Below are 19,263 nucleotides of genomic sequence, written 5' to 3' on the forward strand. Positions count from 1 at the left end.
TTACAATCATATAGAACAGGCTGGGACTTTCGGCGTTCAATGTCCGCTAGAAATTCTTCTAACGTCGGAGGTTGCCAGACAGGAGGCGGAGTCACAGTTACAGACCCAGCAACAGCGACAGGTGGAGACAAGCGAAGTGAAGTGGGGGAGGTAGAGGGGCAGGGGCAGGAATCGATACCGATATGCAGGTAGTGACTAGATTTATCCCTGGTTCAGGTGTAGGGACTGATATAGTGACAGAGGTGTTGGCTTCTTGCAAAGCTTCAGCAAGTGTCTGACCTTGCGGTTGATAGTGAGGTTGGAACCGAGGAACGGAAGGCGGCACACGCTGTTCGAAGGCTGATGGATTCCGACGAGTCGATGCGTCGTTCCTTCTTGGCCCGCCTCTTGTTTGAGCGATGAGTGGTTCCAGGACAGAAGAGTGTGGCCTTGAAGACAAATAAAATGACGGTCCCTGGTCGCGTTGATAGCGCCAATGATCGTCGTACAGATGACTCAGTCGTAGGGTCGATCCAGCCACTGCCACTTCTTGCAACGTATGGCGACATGGAAGACCGTTCGTTTTTTCGAACAGGCCTGAACAAGGGTGTCCGCCCTGATGTTGTCTCTGCTCCTTCTGGCGGAGAAGGTCCTGTTGCCTGATGCGCTCGATCGCTGGCGGCGTCAAGACGTTGTGGATGCCAGGAGGCAGGAATGGCATTGCTTCTAGTCTATGCTCAAACTTAACACTGTGTTTAGAAGAAGCAATGTCCTTGCTGTATTTGTTGTATTGGCTCCTGACCATTTGCTCAATTCTCCCAACGACACGCAGCAAATCGCCTCTTGAGGTCATAAGATAGTCCTTCAAGACCTTGTGCATCCCTTCGACAGGCGAGCTTGTAATAGTGTTATAGTGTCGGTGGTGCGAAATCCAAGCGGCTGCCCACTCTGTGCGTGTGAGATATTGGTTGTCTCGCAGGTACCTGCAAAGTTCTTGTTGGTGGCTGTAGTCCTTGAGTAATTCATCCCACTTAAGTTGGAACTCTAATGGTCTCTTTGCGTAGACAAGCTGCTCGAGTCAGTTCTGCGAAAAACTTGTAAGACGCTTCGAAGGAAAGCTTCCTTCGATGTATTGTAGAGTTAGGGTGGGCATACCTGCGTCCAGCGCTTCATGAACCCAGCCCTATATTCTGCGATCCTCTTCTTCTCCTCTCTCGTCACGCCATCGGCATCTCGCCAAGTCTGTTGCGCCTTCGTCTGAACGTTCTTGTTGATGTGCCACACGCACAAGAGTTGAGGAACTCCTGGGAGCAACGATCGAGCTGTCATCTTTAATGCTTCCTCTTGATAACTAATAAACACACGGGGCTTTTGTACACCTGTTTTGAGGAGAAAGTTCGCGATCGCCCAATGGTAATCAGCTTGGGTCTCATTGGTAAGGAAGCAGAAGCCTGCAGAATAGAAAGTCTGCAAGTTGGTGCAGCCGAGTATGTGCAGTAGTGGAAGTTTGTACTTGTTGGTCCGGTAGGTACAATCCATCAGCAGCACATCGGGATTGGCCCGCAGCATCTCAATCTGCTTCTGATGGGCGAAGAAGAGGTTTTGGACGTGGTTGTTGTCATCCTTCTTGACCGCGAAGACCCAGTCTGACGTAGATAGGTTGTCCAGCAACGCCTCGATTAGACTCCTTCCACTCAATTGTTTCTCTCGAACTGCTTTTCTCTCGCTCCGGATATCGGTAGCAGAGACTAGCGTGTCATGGTCCTCCTTTTGGATTGCAGCTAGGATCTGCATTGGCCGCGCGCCAGCATGCGTCATCGATTCGATCACTTCCTTTTGTGCAGACGTTCGCCTGCGATAGACGTTGTGCGCGCTTGGGTTAATGGATCGAGAGTGGTTATGATGCTTATCCTGAACCTCTAGCTTCCACCGGTCGCTGTGCTTCGTCTTAAAGATGACCAGCTTAAAGGGACATTCTGTTGAGCGCGTGCTTGTGCTCAGTATCTTCGCGGTTGACTGGTACTTCCGAAATCGGTCACAGTGGTAGTAATATCGTGTTTTAACATCGGAATTGTGAGGTTTACTCCGTTTTAGGACAAAGCCGTAACCGTGTTGCATGCCATGCGCCTTAAGAGCATTATACGCTTCTTCGTAGGAGTCATATAAAAGATCTGGAGGTGGCTGGATGTCTTCTATACTTAGGCGCTAGAGGAAGTGAAAACGATCCTAATACTAAAAGAGATGTGGACGATTTCATGTGCTGCAGAGACGCGCAGGTTTCGCGCAGGTCTCGCGTTCGTGGATTACGCGCTAAGCTAAGTTAGGCAGCTGATTTCCACTAGCACTAGCGCGGGGGACAAATCTCAAAAACGGGGGGACAAATCTCACCAGCCGGTATAGCGTTAGTTTTATTACAGTATAATACAGATGCACGTAGATGCGCTAGTAAAGCGTAGTACAGGCTAGGATGCACTAATCCATCCCGCGAGCTCGAACCCGCCTGCAGGGATCTCCTCCCCCGTCCTTCGGGGCGCCCGGCATGCACGCTCCTGCATCGAAGTAATCGAAAAAGCCCAGCAATGCTATCTTTCTTGATCTCGCTTTCTCCTAAGCTCTCCGATATTTAAAGAGGCTCTCTGAGTTCCGAGCAGACAGGAGGCATCACTAAAGGGTCATTTGACGGCGTTGGCGAAACGATCGACAGCATGACCACTACTGCATCGATCCGCGTCGGAGACTCGTGCCCTAAAAGAGAAATAGGCATAGATTTGCACCAAACCAACGACGACTTCACGAACTTGCCAGGGAGTGACGCCGGAGGTCCGAACTGCAAACCTGTCTCTTAACAGGGTGTGTCTCTGCACCCAGGGACGCACCTTAGAAGACAGGATTTGGGAGCACGCACGGGAGGAACACTTAGGCGGGTGGAAGCTGGGGAAGGGCGATGCACCTTCCTGGATCTGGGCGCACGCACGGGAGGCTTGCTTAGACGGGGGACTAGAAGACAGGATTTGGGGTCACGTACGGCAGAAGCGCTTAGGAATCTACGTCCCGGTACGCAACTCCCACTGTTGAATGTCTTCGATGAACACTCTGAGCAACGTGATTGACCTCTAATTCACCGACATAAGAGCTATATTTAGGTTTCAAAATGATCACTTGTATCCCCTATTTCTGTACAGCCTTGCCGCCGAGCTGGCCAATCGTGGATAAACCCGTAGCGCCATGCTTGAGGCACGGACCAGTGGGCAAGGCTTTCTGATTTACTGCTGTATGTTGTGGCCCCGATCGTAGCATGCCGGGTATGTTTGAGGCTCGATTCGCGAGGGAGGTGGTGTCGTTCGGCTCGAAGGCTTGTCGATGTGGGACGTCGCAAGCATTGTTGGTCGGCGATGGACTGGCCAGAAAGCCCCTCGGTGGCTGTTCTTTGTGTTGTAACTATTGTGCCAGAGAGTGTTTGGGCTCCGTCGTCGCATCTCCTATTGCTACATCACGACTAAATAGATGGCGTGCGGGCAGTTTGTTCGTCCGACCCTGCCGTGGCCATAACGGTGGCTATGCCGGTACCAAATCGATGGAGGGGAGCGTGACAGCCTGCAGAGACCCGCTGCGGCCGCTGGCAGGTGTGTTCTGATGCTGTTGTCTTGAGTCGTCCAAAAGTTGATTTCTGTGCGGTGCGGAACCGGCGTTCTGCTATGGACCGGCTGAATTTAGCTCAGAGCCGCAAGTGAGCCTTGGCTGGCTAAGTGATGTCATACTGGTACCAGCAGATGCCCGTGCGCTGTATCCGCCTCGCTTTTCCCGGCCCTTCTACATCTCAGATCTACACTACTGCCGCTCAAGTTACAGAAGTTATGATCTTCGTACGGTTCTATTACGAGTGGTGCCATCCCGAGTGGTCTCATCCCGAGTAGTAACGAAATGAGTCTAAGTTTGTAAGTAGATTGTGTGTATTCTGCGTATTCATCACCGAGAGGTCTGTGATCTAAGCTTATATACATAGAGTAGTGGGCTGATTGGCCGCTGAATAGTCCACGCGACCATGCAAGGTACCCTGGGCTTACAGAAGGACTGCAAGCCTAAGGTATTAACTCACCACGTTTTACCATAAGATATACTGAATTCCAGCGCGTTTTGCCGTCAATAACAAGGTCAATAGTGAATATCATATCGTCGCTCGCAAGCTCGTCTTGAAGATCTCGAAGGACCTGTCGCCGTTGATCTGACCGACGGATATAGGTGGCAAGATTGTGGAGTCTGCCGATAGCCCCTTTTCGGGCCCAGATTTCGAAGCAGATTTCGTCGCTGGCACCTCGAAGTTCGTCCTCGAATTTGCTTACGTTTTCACCGAAGATAACTGCTCGTACAACGAGATTGATGATATGGCCGATACAACGCAAGCGTCGTTTGTTGACGTCTATAGGAAACCATAGCGCAAGAGCCTCTAGGCATGTATCGTTGGTGCTGGCGTTGTCAAGGACGAAGTAGCCTAACTTCGAACCCAGCTCGTAGCAATTAATAACCTTTTTAATATAGGTCGCGATATTCTCGCCAGAATGCGGACCGATCACGCGTGGCAGACCGATAAGGACGTCACGTTTCAAGCCCTTGCCGTCGACGAAGTGGCTCACAATGCCAACATAGTTAAACCCATTAGAAGCAGTCCATAAATCAAAGCTTAAGCGCACCAAACTTTTCGCGTTTTTGATCAGGTCGAAGACGATCTTCCCGCGCCTCTGGAACGCATCATAAATCCAAATTGATACAGACGCGTGAGACTCGGGCAGTAACTGACTAGCGAGCTCGCCGCCGTTCCGTATTAGCCACTGAAGACGCTTGCTAGATGCCTGACGAAGAGTGACGTCTTCCAGAATAATCCAGTCGACGAACCGGGCTTTCCACATGGATTCATTAAAACGCGAAGGAAGCCCTAATCCAGCACTAGACTGACGCGATAGAGGCGCCCTGCATGTTACTGACGACGCCGCAAGTAAAAAGGGATTGGCAGGCAGATTTGGAAGCTCACCGGATGGAGAGATGCGGTGCTCACGGATCAAGTGCTTCGCTGCGTGAGAAGTGCCAGCGGCCGAATACAGAGCCGTTGAGTAACTCTTCTTCAGGTGGCAAAGCTTATAGAGCCAATACCGCGCTCCTTCGTGTTCCAGGCTAGCGCCATGTCGGAATATCCATGATTCTTTGGCCTTGGTGTTAACCACTCGCCTGTGGCGAGGCCTTAACTTGCGCCTTTAAGCCGCATCGAGCCGTGCCAGGTATTCGTCCAGTCAATATCAAACTCGCATCGAACCTCCTTGTCGATCGATACAGACTCAGAGGATGTCAGGGACGTCTCGGAAGCGTCATCGACGCGAGCAACCTGTGAGCCAGATGGAAGAGAAGATATGGCAGGGCTAGTGCCTCTGCTAGAGGTCATATCGAAGCGACAATATTTGGCTAAATAAAGAAGTTTATAGAAATGGGGCGTACGGAGATGGACGATGCGATATACAACTACAGCATGGACGAGCAAATTAAATTTGGAGGGTGTTTCTAGAAAGTTCGTTTGTTTACCTATACTAGGAAATGGCCCGAGAAGCCCCTCGTACCGATAATAGCCATACCAAATCCGCTATGTCAAACCGACCCAAACGCAGTCAAACCGACCGCGCTTATCGGTCGGTCGGTTTGATAACGAACCAGCCGTCGGTCGGTTTGATTACTAATCAAACCGATTGAATCGGTCGGTCAAACCGTCGGTTTGTTGACCACACTGCTGACCAGCGCCACATCACGACGTGTCTACATATGATTGGACGTTCAACTAGATGTATCCAGCATGTATCAAAAGGGTACTAGTGTGAAAGACTGCATGTAGTTTCAGCTCGACTATGCGTGTCACTCTATCCAGACTTACCCTCTAGACAGCTTGGTGGTCTGTAAGCCTCTGGCAGATAGCACTATAAATCATGGACCATCCGCACACCTTTACAGCTCTCTAGAACTTTTACATTGCTCATGCACCAAAGCACACATACTTTTCGAAATCTAGAAGATGCCTACATCTACATCTACTCCCGTTAACAAGTAGGCGATGTATTATTCTTTTTCTTGTTCAAACACTTACTCCCTCTGGAGTTTCTGCCACACCACCAGAAGATCAACTGGTTTCTCAATTGACTTCAGAGCAGCTAGAAAACGTGCTTAGTCATTGTGCATCCCCTGGGATTTCAATAACGCGAAGTCAACTCGAGGATATCACCACTGCCGGAACTTTGAACCCACCAGGTCATAAAGAGCCAAAGGATGGAGAGCCTCTCCCCTATGAATACTACGAGCATTGTTAGCTCGGTGACTCTTTACATCTTCAAGGTCACGATACTGGATCTACTATATGTGCCAAGACGAATCCGCTCAAACTCTACGACGGCATGGCGACTACTTATGGTATGATCAATGGCCTTGCAGCCGACTTTTTTAGTACTAAAGGACCTATATGTCTAGGGACAACGTTCGAAGAGCAGAAGACACGATTTCGACAGGCCTTTGCCGACCTAGCGAATCCGGCGAACAAAAAGGCTCTGACCCAGTTAGTAGACTTCTTGGCGGACGAGTCAAAGCAAATCCAAGCTGCATACGATAAAGGTGATTCTGAAGTGTCAAAGACTTATGACCGACTTAGTAGTATGTTCGACAACATGAAGCTACAGGTTATCACCGCCATAGGATTGACCGATGGTCTGACCTACATTAACCTTGCCAAGATCAACTTTGACCACTTTAGTCAAGATGCGCGGACTGCTTACAACGCCGGTTATGCTGTTGCGATCAATGAGGCATTGAACAAGAACCTTGAAAGAGCCTACGCGATGAACGCTTTCGCCGATCACTTTTTGGAAGATTCATTTTCGGCAGGACATCTCCGTACGCCAAGGCGATTTCTAACTGACCATTTGGGGGCTAAAGATGGATGTGCCAAGGTTAGTTCACAAGTCTCGAGAGTATCGATAGAAACTAACTTTATGCGATGCCAATATTCAGGCAATGCATGACGAGGATAATCTCTACAGGATTGATGTCAACAGCCCTTCTAACCAGACTTAGGAAGCTTACGGAGATAAGCGTTTGTTCGACGAAGTAAATCACAAGAACATGCTCCAAATTCGCGAAGCCTTACAAGCGTCAACTGATGAGATTTGGGCGGCCTACTACAACGGCGACAAACTAGAACTAGATACTTACAAAGCGTGGAGCTATGCACCTGTGCTTAGGAATGTCAAAGGTAAAAAGAATGCTATGTTCTACACTCAAGATAAGAAGCTCTATTACCGCAAAGATATCACAAACCCTAATGGGTTAGAATATGCGGAGACGGGAGTTCTCGCATGGGTTAAAATTCTTGCCGCTCTTAGGATTAAAGCAGCACGTAGGGGGAAGACTTCTTAATGAGAATGGAAGTGTGTGTGATAGGCTGGAGCCCAGTCAGTGAATTCTCGATGATATCTAAGATATAACGTGTTTTATAAGCGAGTCGTCCTTACAAGCGAGTCGTCCACCCCACTAACTTTGATCACCTTCAAAGCTACGCAACGCAACAACGTAATAAGGTAGAACAAAGCGATTAATATAGTAGATTAAATAGTATCTACAGCATCCTTTTTGCACGTTCGTGAGTTGTGCCCAGTCTCCCTGCACCTCCTGCAGCGCGCAATAGCCTGGCGGTTAAGGCCTGATCGCTCACCACCTTGACGCTGTTCACGCTCAATCTGCTGGTCAGCCTCCTTTTGAGCTAGTATATCCTCTCCCTCTCCCTTTGTTAAGGTCCCACGCTTCTGTATCCGTTTCTTTTTGCGCTGCCTACGCTTCGTTGCTGCCTCGTTGGCTCTCTCAAGGCAGGTAATCTGATCGCGCATAAGCTCGGCTGAGAGCATCATCACCTCAGCCCCTTTTTAAGCTGGTTAATCGCCTCAATAATCGAGGCTGGTGATGAGCTCTTATGCTGCCGCACGCGATCACGTATTAACGTTGATTGAGCCTCAAGCTCACGTACGTTGCTTGGTGTACGAGCCTCCCAGGGAGGCTCTGCGAGAGCAGCTGGTGGAGTAGGCGTACGCAGCTGCACGTTGAGCTTTGATAGAACAGCGTCTGGCTGGAGAGGGGCTAGGCCTGCGCCTCGAAAAGCTGAGCAGATATTGGCTAAGGTGAACGATCGATCAAAGGCTGCCTTAAAGGCTGGCAGGAATTCGAGCTTGGTGATATGGTTGATATTGTAGCGCATTAGAGCCTCAATCTCACGGCTGTACGCGCGCTTCATAGGCGAGAAGCAGCCTACGTCAGAGGCTGCAGTAGGTGAGATGAGTGAGCTGGCATGCAGAGCGTGTAGATATTGCTCTCCTTGCAGAGCTCTTGAAACTCAAGAGACTGGTGGCTCTCGTGGCCGTCAAGGATAAGCAGGCGGCGTGCTCCAACTACCTTGCCCTCAGTATGCTTAATAAAGTGCTTTAGCCACTCTACTCCTATCTCGTTGGTTGTCCAGCCGTTGTCGCTAACTGCGATAGCCCAGTCGCGTGGGATATCCTCCTCGTACCAGGCTGACAGGTGATACTTGCCAGCAAAGATGAGGAACGGTGGGATTGTCCAGCCAGCAGCGTTGATTGCAGCAATTACCGTCACCCACTCGCGGTTGCCAGGCTGGATAGTCTTTGGCCTGCCTCTCCTCTCTGACCCTGTGATAACTAGCTGAGTCTGGATCTTGCCCATCATAAAGCCAGCCTCGTCAAAGTTGTAGACGTCCTCATCACAGATGCCGTACTTGGCCTTTGTCTCCTCTACCAGCTTAAACCAGCGGCTGATTAGCACAGGATCCTCGCATAGAGCTCTCTGCCTATCGTACGATCGATTAAAACGCGTCATAAGACTGTCTGTACGCTTGACAAAGTTGCGCGGCCAGTGGACGCCAACGCGACCTGCGCCACGCGCAGCAAGCAGCTTATTAGCCATATCGCGCGCAGCTGTATACGTAGGCCCAAATCCTCGCTGATCAAGGTCGAGTATATGTCTAATAATTACCTCCTCCTCTAGCTGGGTAAGCTTCTTTGAGTTGGGCTGGCAATCGCGTCGTGCAAGCCTGCCAGCGCGTCGGTCGCGTAGCGTCATTCGAGGGACGTTAAACGCGCGAGCAGCAGCTCTCTCAGTCTTGATCTGGTGGCTATTAAGAGATGATATAGTAAGCTGCATATCAGCTTCAGATGAGCGCAATAGAGCTTGTTGGCGTTGAGGCATAACTGATTTGATCTTCAAAGGTGATCAAAGTTGGTGGGGTGGACGACTCGCTTGTAAGGACGACTCGCTTATAAAACACGTTATGACTTAATACAACGCTACAAGACTTCATTTGTCAGCCAATAAGCAGCGTCAAAGTACAAGACCCATGTCTAGCGCCTCGCCTCATCAAAATCCTCGGCTGCTCCCATCCTCATCAAGTCTCACCGAACAAACCTCAGCTTCTGCACATTCTATGCCAGGGCTAAAGGCCCGAAAGGTAAGAACCGACATGCCGCCCTCATTGCGTCTTACGTTAGCCAAAGTCGCGTCGCGTCGCGTGTTAAATGGTAGTCGCGTCTTGTGTTATAGTGTCTACTAACTTCTCTCACTTGCCTTTCCCTAAGATATCTTGTTGCGTCTTTGTTGCCCTGCGCTTTATAACTAAGCACTTATGCCTTGAATAATAATGGATCTCTTCATATTCTATGCCAAGCACCAAGTCCTTGTGTGCAAGCCGTGCGCCCACGCTGTTGCGCCTCTGCATCTTGTCAGCCATATCAGGAGCCTACACGCTCATGAGGCGTGTCGTGATGCAGGCCTTGACTTTGCCAAGTTTCGCGTACACAAAGCAGCCAAAACCATCGCCGAATGCCTGAAAGAGAAATACAGCCTGCTTGATCCAAGGACTCAGGCGATTCCACGACCGCTGCCCACAGACCTACCTCTTCCAGACCTAAAGCTCTACCGTGGTTACCAGTGCAGTCGCTGCGACTATGCGGTCTCTCGCTCTAAGTCTAGCCACAAATTGCTAGAGAAGCACTTTAATCGGCAGCACCGGATCCTACCCCGAAAGAAAGGTCGGCCAGCAAAGTCGATCACTATACCAGAAGAAGACAAGGGACCAATGTATAGAGAGGTCTACTGCCAGCGCTTTTTTGCTTCGTGTCATCAGAGCTCTTTTTTTACAGTCCACGTACCTACTCAAGTACAAGAGCTGGTGAAGAGTAGACCAAGAGGGCATGCCGACGTCTTCCGAGCCTTGATCGAGAAGCAGCTTACGGTAGGGACCTGCGAGCAAGATGCTAGAGCGAAGATCTATAACAGACAGGTCTCTAAGACTGAAGTATCGCCTTGGCTTGAAATGACTAGATGGCCGCGCTACTTTAATGGCTTGCACATGGCTGACATCGCCCCACTAGCATATGCAGCGAATCCGATCACCGAGCCTGCCCTTATCGTCGTTTCAGAGAGCTTCGACCGACTTATTGAGCGCGCTCACCAATCTATCTGCGAGGACAAAATCAGCGTTTTCGACCAGGCACAAATTAACTGCTTCATTGCTGGCCGTTCAGGCAAGCACGACCGTATGCTCATGGTCAAACTGCAGAAGAGCACGTTCCGTGCGTACAAGAGTATCTGGACGCGCCTTCTCTGCTTTGTATACCGAACGAGTCAGCCAAGCCACAACGTTCCCTTATTACACAGGTTCACAAATGCTCAGCTGTTCCACCTAGATCGGGTTATGCGCCTTGCGAAGGAGCTCTCGTCCCTCCAGCGCCTATCAGGATGTCCTAAGTCGCCCACAGAAAGAGTAGAAGAGGTAGTTTGCAACCTTGACAGAGCATGTCTGCAACTATGCATTGCTTTGCTCGACCACACACTTCAAGGCGACCACTTCGAGAGCGTAGTGTTAAGCTTCCTCGCAGTTTTAGGCATTGACAAGAACCCCGGTGGCGTCTTTCGCGGCCCGCTCAGCTATTCGCCTGATTTATCCAAGTTCATCAAGATGGCGCAGATGCTTGTCGTACAGCGATCGGTAGTCGCCGCGGAAGAGAGAGAAGTCGAACACCCGTCGGACATGCTGGACGAGATGAGAGAGCGTTTTATGGTGCGGGGATCTCGGACAGCCTTCGACTGGGCATGCAGACTGCGATCGTACGCGAAAAAGGTGGTGAGCAACACAACATCGCTTGGCTACATCGCCTGGTCAGACGATGGAAGCTCCGTCACATACAAGGACTCGGGCTTCAGCATGGATGCATTGCGAAAGTTTGTCGCAATACAAGTCAACAAGGCCCAACAAGAGCTTGAAGGATTATTCCTTCTGCATCCCGACGAGAGTCGCGACGATGTAGTGCCACTGGCCCATCTCCATCGACTTCACGATGATCCCAGCTGCGGGAAGAAAGGTTGGAATTTCCTCAAGGATTAGCGCAATGCAGACCAGCTTCGTGAGGGCGGCGACAGATGGCTGCTTGACAGAGTACTTGAGAACGACTGGCTGAGGGACGAGATGGTTGATATGAGCCCAGAATCCCAGCTTCGGGGGAAGAAGAAGGCAGTGCAAGCGTACTTTGAGAAGGTGGACCAGTTCCTCGAGCGGTTCCTCCTGCTCATCCACATGACGGGTGGGCAGCCACCACGCGGCACGGAGCTCATAGGGTTGCAGCATAGCAATACCGCTCAGGGACAGCACCGCGGGATCTTCATTGAAGAAGGCTTGATCAGTACAGTTACCTCATACCATAAGGGCTACAATATTACTGGATCAACGAAGATAATCCATCGATATCTGCCAAAAGAGGTGAGCGAGTTGCTGGTGTACTACCTTTGGCTCATCCTGCCATTCTGGCAGCAGCTTGATATCCTAGTGTACAAGCGGAAGGATCCGCCTTCTACTTTTCTTTGGCCAAAGGAAAACGAAGCCTGGGACTCAAGCCGGCTCACGCGAGTGATTTCACGAGAGGCGCGTCTGTACCTCGACACAGCACTCGGCATCCTGACATATCGGCATCTCGCAATTGCAATATCCCGCCAACACCTGTCGTGCGGCGGCTTTAAGCGAGACTACGGTGTTGATAAGAAACTCGCCGACGAACAAGCAACGCATGGTTCATGGATCGCTGGCACGGTATACGCGCGAGGTTTGCAGGACGCTCCGGGCCATGTCAAGGCACGGAGTTCAGAATATCGAGCAGTCAGTCGCGAATGGCACAGCTTCCTCGGGTTTTGGGTATACTTTGGGGCTCGAAAACACCCACTAGGCGAGTGTAGTGATAGCGAACTTTGCTTAAAAAAGCGCCTTAAAGATAGAAGTTAGAAGGTAATAATCCGTATGTACTACCGAGGTTAGGACCGAGCGGAACGCAGAGCCTAGCTACCATAATTAAGGCGAAGAGAGCGACATGTATAGCTGGCTTAACAGTACGTTTGAATTGCTCTTTAATTACTAAAACGCCATTATAGACGACAGTTGCACGCCAATATAGCTTGCTAAGACTAGTGCTAACATCTTCTGCTAACACCACTGAATAGATGCTCCTGATGTTCCAGCGAGCCACTCGATAAAATCAGCGTCGCCTACGCCCACCAACTCTCCACCATATGTTTTCCCAGCCGGACAAGGAAAGCCCTGGCCGAGAGCAGGGAACCCGGATACCCAAGTTGCTGCGCCACTGCGCTGCGCAGTCATACGACCGAGATGCTGGTTCCTTAGGTTGCCTGAGGGCCAGGAAGACGTGCTGCTAGCAGCAGGGGCAAGAGCGGTAAACACGTCAAACTGTCCAGTACCAGAGACCTTTGCTGACGCATCAGAAGCAAGGTCAAAGTGGAAGCTACACGTCTTGCCTGCAGACTCAGGAGGGAAGTCAAAGGTAAGGAGGGTGGTAATGTCGGTGGTTTTGCCATCCTTGAAGATCTTGCCTTTGGTCGTGTTGTGACGGACTGCGCCTGTCCAGACCTCGTACAGGGAGTTGACTCTAGGCTTGATAATGTTAGAGCCTGTAGGATTGCCGCATGGTGTGTTTACTGGTGGGGTTGGGCAGGAATTGTGGCAGTCGGGCGGAGGCGGGCAGGAAGTATTGCAGCTGGGCGGAGGCGGACACGAAAGCTTGCATGGCTGAGGAGTGGGAGTTGCACTGCTGCAATTTGTAGAAGAAGAGACTGAAGTTATGCAGCTAGTAGGAGTAGAGGGATACGTGTTGGTTGGTAGAGCAGAGGTGAGGCTGACGGCGGCGAGAGCGACGGCAGAGGTAGAGAAGCGCATAGTGAGAGCTAAGGCGAGGTTTGTGTTGGGAAGATTGTGTAAACAAAGCTGCGGGCGTAGGAAGCTGTGCGATGATAGATCTGCATAGCAGATTGTCTGTAGTATATGTAGTAGGATCTAGCTAGCTTGTTTCCCTTCTTAGTTCTGTAAATAGAAGAGGGTAAGGTCAACTAGGCCTAGGCGTAGCACAGCCACGAGGCTGAAGTGGCACAGTAGAAGATTGAAAGAGGAAAGGCGGCGAGGTAAGACGTCTTGTTTTGGTACTGTGACGTAGAGAGGCTTACGATTGGGGTATAGTCACGTGTGCGGCTGATAAGCCGTAGTCACATGTGCAGCTGAAGCGAGCAGGGTAAGAAAAAGGTCAGCCGCAGTTAGCTATGCCTATAGCGGCTCTCGGATAGTAGTAATTCCGTAGCTACGACGGGCCTATTAGAACAAGGTACTGACATTGTACGCTAACTTGCAAGCAAAAGAGAAGGCGAGCTACAGGTGTTAGACAGGTTAAAGACAGAAATAGAGGGTATACTGTTAGGGAAAGGGGATTATAGACAGAAGATGTCTAGTAGTTAGACAGGTTAAGAAAGGGTTAGATTGTGAACGAGCTAAGCAGATAACGTACTTTGTGTTGCTGTTCGGCTTACGAGCGAAAATACAGAAAAGTGCCGTTGTCACGGTAACCACCGTGGTTCCCTTGACACTGAACGCGCTACAGAATCCGAGTGCTCCGCCAAGCACCCGAATTCTGCTGATTGGCCGGCCGGGCCTAGCGCCATGCGCACGGCCCCCATCGATAACTTCTCACCGCCTGTACATGCTAATTCTGTTTCCTTACGCAACGTCTTGTATTACACCAGATATCGTACGTAGCCACAATTAACGCTTCTAGTAAGCTCTTAAACACGTGCTCGTAGCATCTCGTGACAGCCGTAGTAAACTAAGTTTGCAGCTTAATAAGGAGGAGTGTAGTTCTAAGTATAAGCCTACATAGCTTAATAGATAAGCTAATAGATAAAAGGAGCAGACTGTAAGGGGCTACGCTCAGGGAGCTATCGCACAGGTATACTGGAGTTGTATTCGATAGAGAAGAGAACTACAGGTAGCTAGGGTTCTGAAGGTCGTTCAGGGGGCGGCGGCTCGGGATAACCTTCTGCCGGGCTCGCTTGCGCAGAATCCGGGTGCTCAGGGGGGGCACCCGGAATCTGTGCACAGTGCGCCTCGCGCACGTGACCGAGATATCATCGAGGACTCACCAACTGGGCTCCAGCCCATCACACAGACACAGGGGTTTTAGGTATCGCTAGAGAGGGAAGGGAGTGAAGAGGGATCTTGTTTATGTGTGTTACGATTAGATATAGGGGACACCTAGGGATTAGTATAAGTACTCTAAAGGATCGTGCGGTAAAGTAGAAGGATTGCGGCACAGCAACTATGCCGCAATTACGTGTCTGCTGTTTAAGGAGCTATAGAGTTAAGAAAAGCTAGTAGACTAAGTGTGAGGATTACTTGGGCAGGCACTGAGATATTGGTATAGGCTTGTATTGAGACGAATCCTTGAGGAGCTATCAAGACTCCTAGAGGGATGAAATATACCTACGTCACGTGATCGTGGCTGGTGAGGGCCGACGGTGGCCCGAAGGGTCCCCGGTGGCTTGCCTGCCTGTGGCTGGAACCTGTGGTGTTGGAACATCGTGACACTAAATGGCGCTAAATTACCTGGGAGCTAAAGTAATTGAGTATAACTACCTTAAGTTAGTTCCGAGTAGGCGTCTAAGCTAAGTTTTATTACCACTAAGTAACGTACCTCACGGATTCGCGGTTCACCTTTGCCAAGACCCCACCAAAACTGCACTTACCTACGTGATGCCCCAACAACAACACCAGATAGGACCTTCTTACAAAGCTCAGATACAGCTTGCGCTCCAGACTCTTAAACAAGACGCGACACTCCCCTTGCGACGCGCTGCAGTGCTCTACAACGTCTCTCAAATAACACTACGCCATCGACGTGCTGGACGACCCTCACAAGCAGAATACACGCCCAAAATAAGGAAGCTAGACAAGATTGAGGAGGAGGTGATTGTTGAGCATATACTTGAGCTTGTTGGGCGAGGATTTCCCCCCGGCTCGCAGCTGTAGCTACTATGGCCAATTCCTTGCGAGCGGAGCGCAATTTTGGCCAGGTTGGCGTAAACTGGCCTAGTACGTTCGTCAAACGTCGCCTTAAGCTCCAAACGAAGTTTAATCGCAAGTATGACTACAAGAGAGCTCTTTGCGACGATCCTGAGACTATACGAGCCTGGTTCCTGCTAGTAGAGCGCATGAAAACCAAGTACGGTATCCAGGGCATCAACGCGAAGGGTGGGCTATCCCGCCCTTTATCATCTCCGCTAGCAAGCATCACCTCTCTGCCTGGTATAAGGAGCCGTCTATACCCCATGACTGGGTTGTTAATGTCTCTGAGAACGGCTGGACTAACAAAAAGCTTGGTCTGAAGTGGTTAAAGCACTTTGACGAACACACAGAGGAGCGCACTGCTGGCGGCTATCGGCTGTTCATTCTGGACGGCCATGAGAGCCACAACTGAATTAAATTTCACCAGTACTGCGCAACAAGATCACTCGCATCACTAATCTTGAGTTTTTGCTGTGCTTTAAAGCGGCTTTTAACGCTTCAATCACTAAGAGCAATATTCAGAGAGGATTCAGAGGTGTTGGTCTAGTCACATTTAACCCAGAGGCTGTAATATCAAAGTTTGAAGTGCGCCTGCGTACTCCACCACTACCTACTGTGGATGAGAGTACGTGGCACTCTCAACCCCAAGCAATACCCTGGAATTTGGGTCGCAATCAAAGCTGATTCGAGAGAGGATCCAGCGACACGGTGACAGCTCGCCAACCTCAATGGTTGATGCTATTGATCGGCTCACCAAAGGCGCAGAGATGATGGCGCATTCACTGGTTGTAGTGCGCAACCAGGTTGACAAGGTAGACCTCCTCACGATCTATACACAGATCCGGCCGACCGTACTCACACAGCAGAACATCCAGGCAGGCTTCCCGGCGACAGGGCTTATCCCTCCTTGTCCAGACACGGTACAACCTTGAAGTGTACCAAAGGCCTGGGACTGGCTAGAAATCAATATTGCACATCGCTGCTAATAATTAGACTAACCACGGGATGCAACATCTACATTTATCGCAACAATAAAAACACTTCTCCGGCCAAACCAACCGTTTAGATCCGCCACTGCAAAACTTCTCGCTAGAGTTCTTCTACGGGCAATTTGCCCGCGGTCTTCCGCCTTCTTCACGCTGTTTCTTGAATGTCCTCTCTGGCAAGTCCGGAAACTTGTTTTTGTTCGCTTCCACAAACGGTCTTAGTATCTCATCGAGTCTTCTGCGAGTATGATCAGGATTGTAAGAGACTTTGGTCATCGCACCTCCCAGCTTGCTTGGCAGTCCAGAGTGGCGATAAAGATCAAAGTTAGAAGGCTTGCCTTTGTAATCGTACAACTCTGTGACGAAGTCCTGAGTATATTAGCAGGTGTAAGCTGCCAAAATTGCAAGTGCACTTACACCTTGAGAGCGGTCCTTCCTCGCCCTTATATTAGAGATAATTGATGAGATAACTCTAGAAGCTGATCCAGGCTCAATAGGAATACAGTCATCAAGCAACAAATCTAAGATAGGGGTATCCGTGAATGCAGTGTCAAAATTTGACTTCGGATCGCTTCGCCTGTCGCGTACGCTCACGTGGTTTGGATCACTGGCAAGCGTGGCTTTCCTTGTCTCCTCCATAGTACTCATGGGAATGACCTTTATAGGCATGCCGCCACTTTTTGGGCAGCTCGCGACATAGTCTTGCAATTGGTGGCGGAATTTGCAACGATCTCTCCTTTCACAGAAGCCGCGGGAGAACCAAAAGAAACAGGTCAAGCAGTCCGGGGTCGACTGAGTTGGATCCTGCATGGAGTCAGTCATATATCGCAGTAATAACAATACGTCTATGGGAGCCGTCCCAAAGACTGAGACGATGCCTATATACCTTGTCATGTATGTTTCCAGACGATATGCGTTTAGATAGCGGACGGTCCGGTAAGCGCCGTTTTGATTGCGTGTGGCCACTTATCACGAGCTTGTATCCGGCATTTCCAGTAGAAGCTGTGCCATACGCTAAGTTGAGGCCAGCTTGATCGGAGGAGACGCGATCAGAACCCGAATACGTATTTTCCGTTTTGACTCGTGGCTCTCGCTTTAGAGCCTCATTGTACTCCATATCGGTAGACGGCATTCTTGCTTCCCCGATAGGAGGTGCGCCATTAATAGACGGGACCGCCTTAAGGTACTTTGAAGTGTTGCTTGGAGTTAGCAAGTCCTTCGCTCCATCTGCAGGTTGCTTGTTTAAGGACTCGGAGGGAAGTGCCTTAGACGAGGAAACTTCGGTATCTAGTGCGTTGCTGTTCTCCTGCCGCAGCCAATCAGTAGCAGAAGCCGCTACAGGGCCGCCGAGACCAGCTTCCAGTAATGCCAGGATATCGGCCTTTGACTGTAAGTCAAAATTTCCACTATCTTGCTGTTTTCCCAGTAGGAGCAGTCGAGGGTCGAGCTTTAGCAGCGTTTGCTTCGTCCGAAATAAGCTGATCAATAGTGTCCAGATCAGCACTAGTGGCTTCTCTCGCCACACTCCCCCTCTTGTCTTCATTTGACGCTCGACTTTGGGGGCCATCAATGTGGCTCGCAGAAGAGTCGTCGTTATAGCTTAAATAGTTTGGAACAAGCTTCGGAGCCTCACTAGACTGTTTCTGACCCTTGTTAATGGAGCTAGAAGCTCCTTGGCTGCCTTCGAGATGGGTTGGTGTTGCTGACTCGCGAACAGCTTTCTCAACCCGTATTTCGTCGTCTTTGCCAGCTAAGCACTCAGCTATGGCAGCATTGAGACGGCGTTGTAATTGCGCTGTAACTTGGGATGAGGAACATTCCTTGGCCCCTTCAATTAGGAGGTAGAGCCCTTTTTGCAGGATATCGACTGTACCCAGCATTGCTCCAACCTCTTTTGCCTTGCATAAATTGCTACTATTTTCCCATATCGCCCTCGCTATTTCCACTTTCTTCTCGTCTGCGCCCTCATCCCTTAATGCCACTGTGAGTGTACTAACTAGATATGGTGTCGCTTGGGACTCGAGTGCGCAAGATTTGGCGATCGTCAGAGCTGTCATTGTAAAGAAGGGCAGGTTTTCTGGGATATTCGCGAGTACTTTCAGTTGATACTGACAGGTCTCAGGAAGTACAAGCGGGCTTGGAAGCGGAAAGCTGTCCTCAGATCGGGGTCGGACATTGCGCGCTGAGTTCGAGGTAGAGTTGCTATCTTCAGCCTGCTCGGCTCCGTTGTTAGCTGGAGTGCTACAACATTAATATCTAGTTCATCTAACCTTGCGCTTGCTCATTCTAAAGGGCTATTGTCCAACGACTGACACCTGACTGGCGGGTCTTTTTGCGTTCGTGGGTTGATGTAGTTACCAGTTGCAATAACTTATTTCTCCACGCAGGGACTTTTCTGCGGCACCCAAAGGAGTTAGACCACGTCAGCCACAGCTGAGAAATCATAGACTTGGCAGGGAAGTAGCGCGGATCACCTCAGTTAAATTACATGGTAACTACGAAGGCTGGTGGACACGTCCACCTAATGCAGCGGCAGCCATCTAGCCGCGACACAGCAACACAAGACGTGGCGACGGAGCCCAGACACGTCTTGAGTACAACAGTCACAACACACACAGACACACACACACACACACACACACACACACACACACAACAGTCACTGATGGGCTTTCTGGCCAGCCCATCACCATCCGACAATGCCTGCAACGTCCCTCATCGACGAGCCCTCGGGCTGAACAACACCACCTCTCGCGCGAACCAACTCACAGACATCTGGCGTGCTACCATCGGTGCCTACAATACATACAGACCTTCAGACAG

General features: G+C 50.3%; 4 protein-coding genes across 4 annotated transcripts; 1 reads left to right on the forward strand and 3 right to left on the reverse strand.

Annotated features, from left to right (window-relative positions):
* Window positions 1-97: 97 nt before the first annotated feature.
* On the reverse strand, window positions 98-1,797 carry ALTATR162_LOCUS39 (uncharacterized protein; the record flags this gene model as incomplete). Its single annotated transcript, XM_043307632.1, has 2 exons — window positions 98-1,048; window positions 1,135-1,797. The coding sequence occupies 2 exons, from the start codon at window positions 1,795-1,797 to the stop codon at window positions 98-100; spliced, it is 1,614 nt and encodes a 537-aa protein (XP_043163567.1).
* Window positions 1,798-6,404: 4,607 nt separating this feature from the next.
* On the forward strand, window positions 6,405-7,419 carry ALTATR162_LOCUS40 (uncharacterized protein; the record flags this gene model as incomplete). The annotated part of the gene is made up of 2 exons (XM_043307633.1): window positions 6,405-6,953; window positions 7,078-7,419. 2 exons carry the CDS (start codon window positions 6,405-6,407, stop codon window positions 7,417-7,419), a joined length of 891 nt encoding a protein of 296 aa, XP_043163568.1.
* Window positions 7,420-12,535: 5,116 nt separating this feature from the next.
* Window positions 12,536-13,282, reverse strand: ALTATR162_LOCUS41 (uncharacterized protein; the record flags this gene model as incomplete). Its single annotated transcript, XM_043307634.1, has 1 exon — window positions 12,536-13,282. The coding sequence occupies one exon, from the start codon at window positions 13,280-13,282 to the stop codon at window positions 12,536-12,538; it is 747 nt and encodes a 248-aa protein (XP_043163569.1).
* Window positions 13,283-17,846: 4,564 nt separating this feature from the next.
* Window positions 17,847-18,497, reverse strand: ALTATR162_LOCUS42 (uncharacterized protein; the record flags this gene model as incomplete). Its single annotated transcript, XM_043307635.1, has 1 exon — window positions 17,847-18,497. One exon carries the CDS (start codon window positions 18,495-18,497, stop codon window positions 17,847-17,849), a length of 651 nt encoding a protein of 216 aa, XP_043163570.1.
* Window positions 18,498-19,263: the final 766 nt, after the last annotated feature.

Source organism: Alternaria atra (assembly GCF_907166805.1).
Source record: "Alternaria atra isolate CS162 genome assembly, contig: 13, whole genome shotgun sequence".
In the NCBI taxonomy this organism is placed as follows: Eukaryota; Fungi; Ascomycota; class Dothideomycetes; order Pleosporales; family Pleosporaceae; genus Alternaria; species Alternaria atra.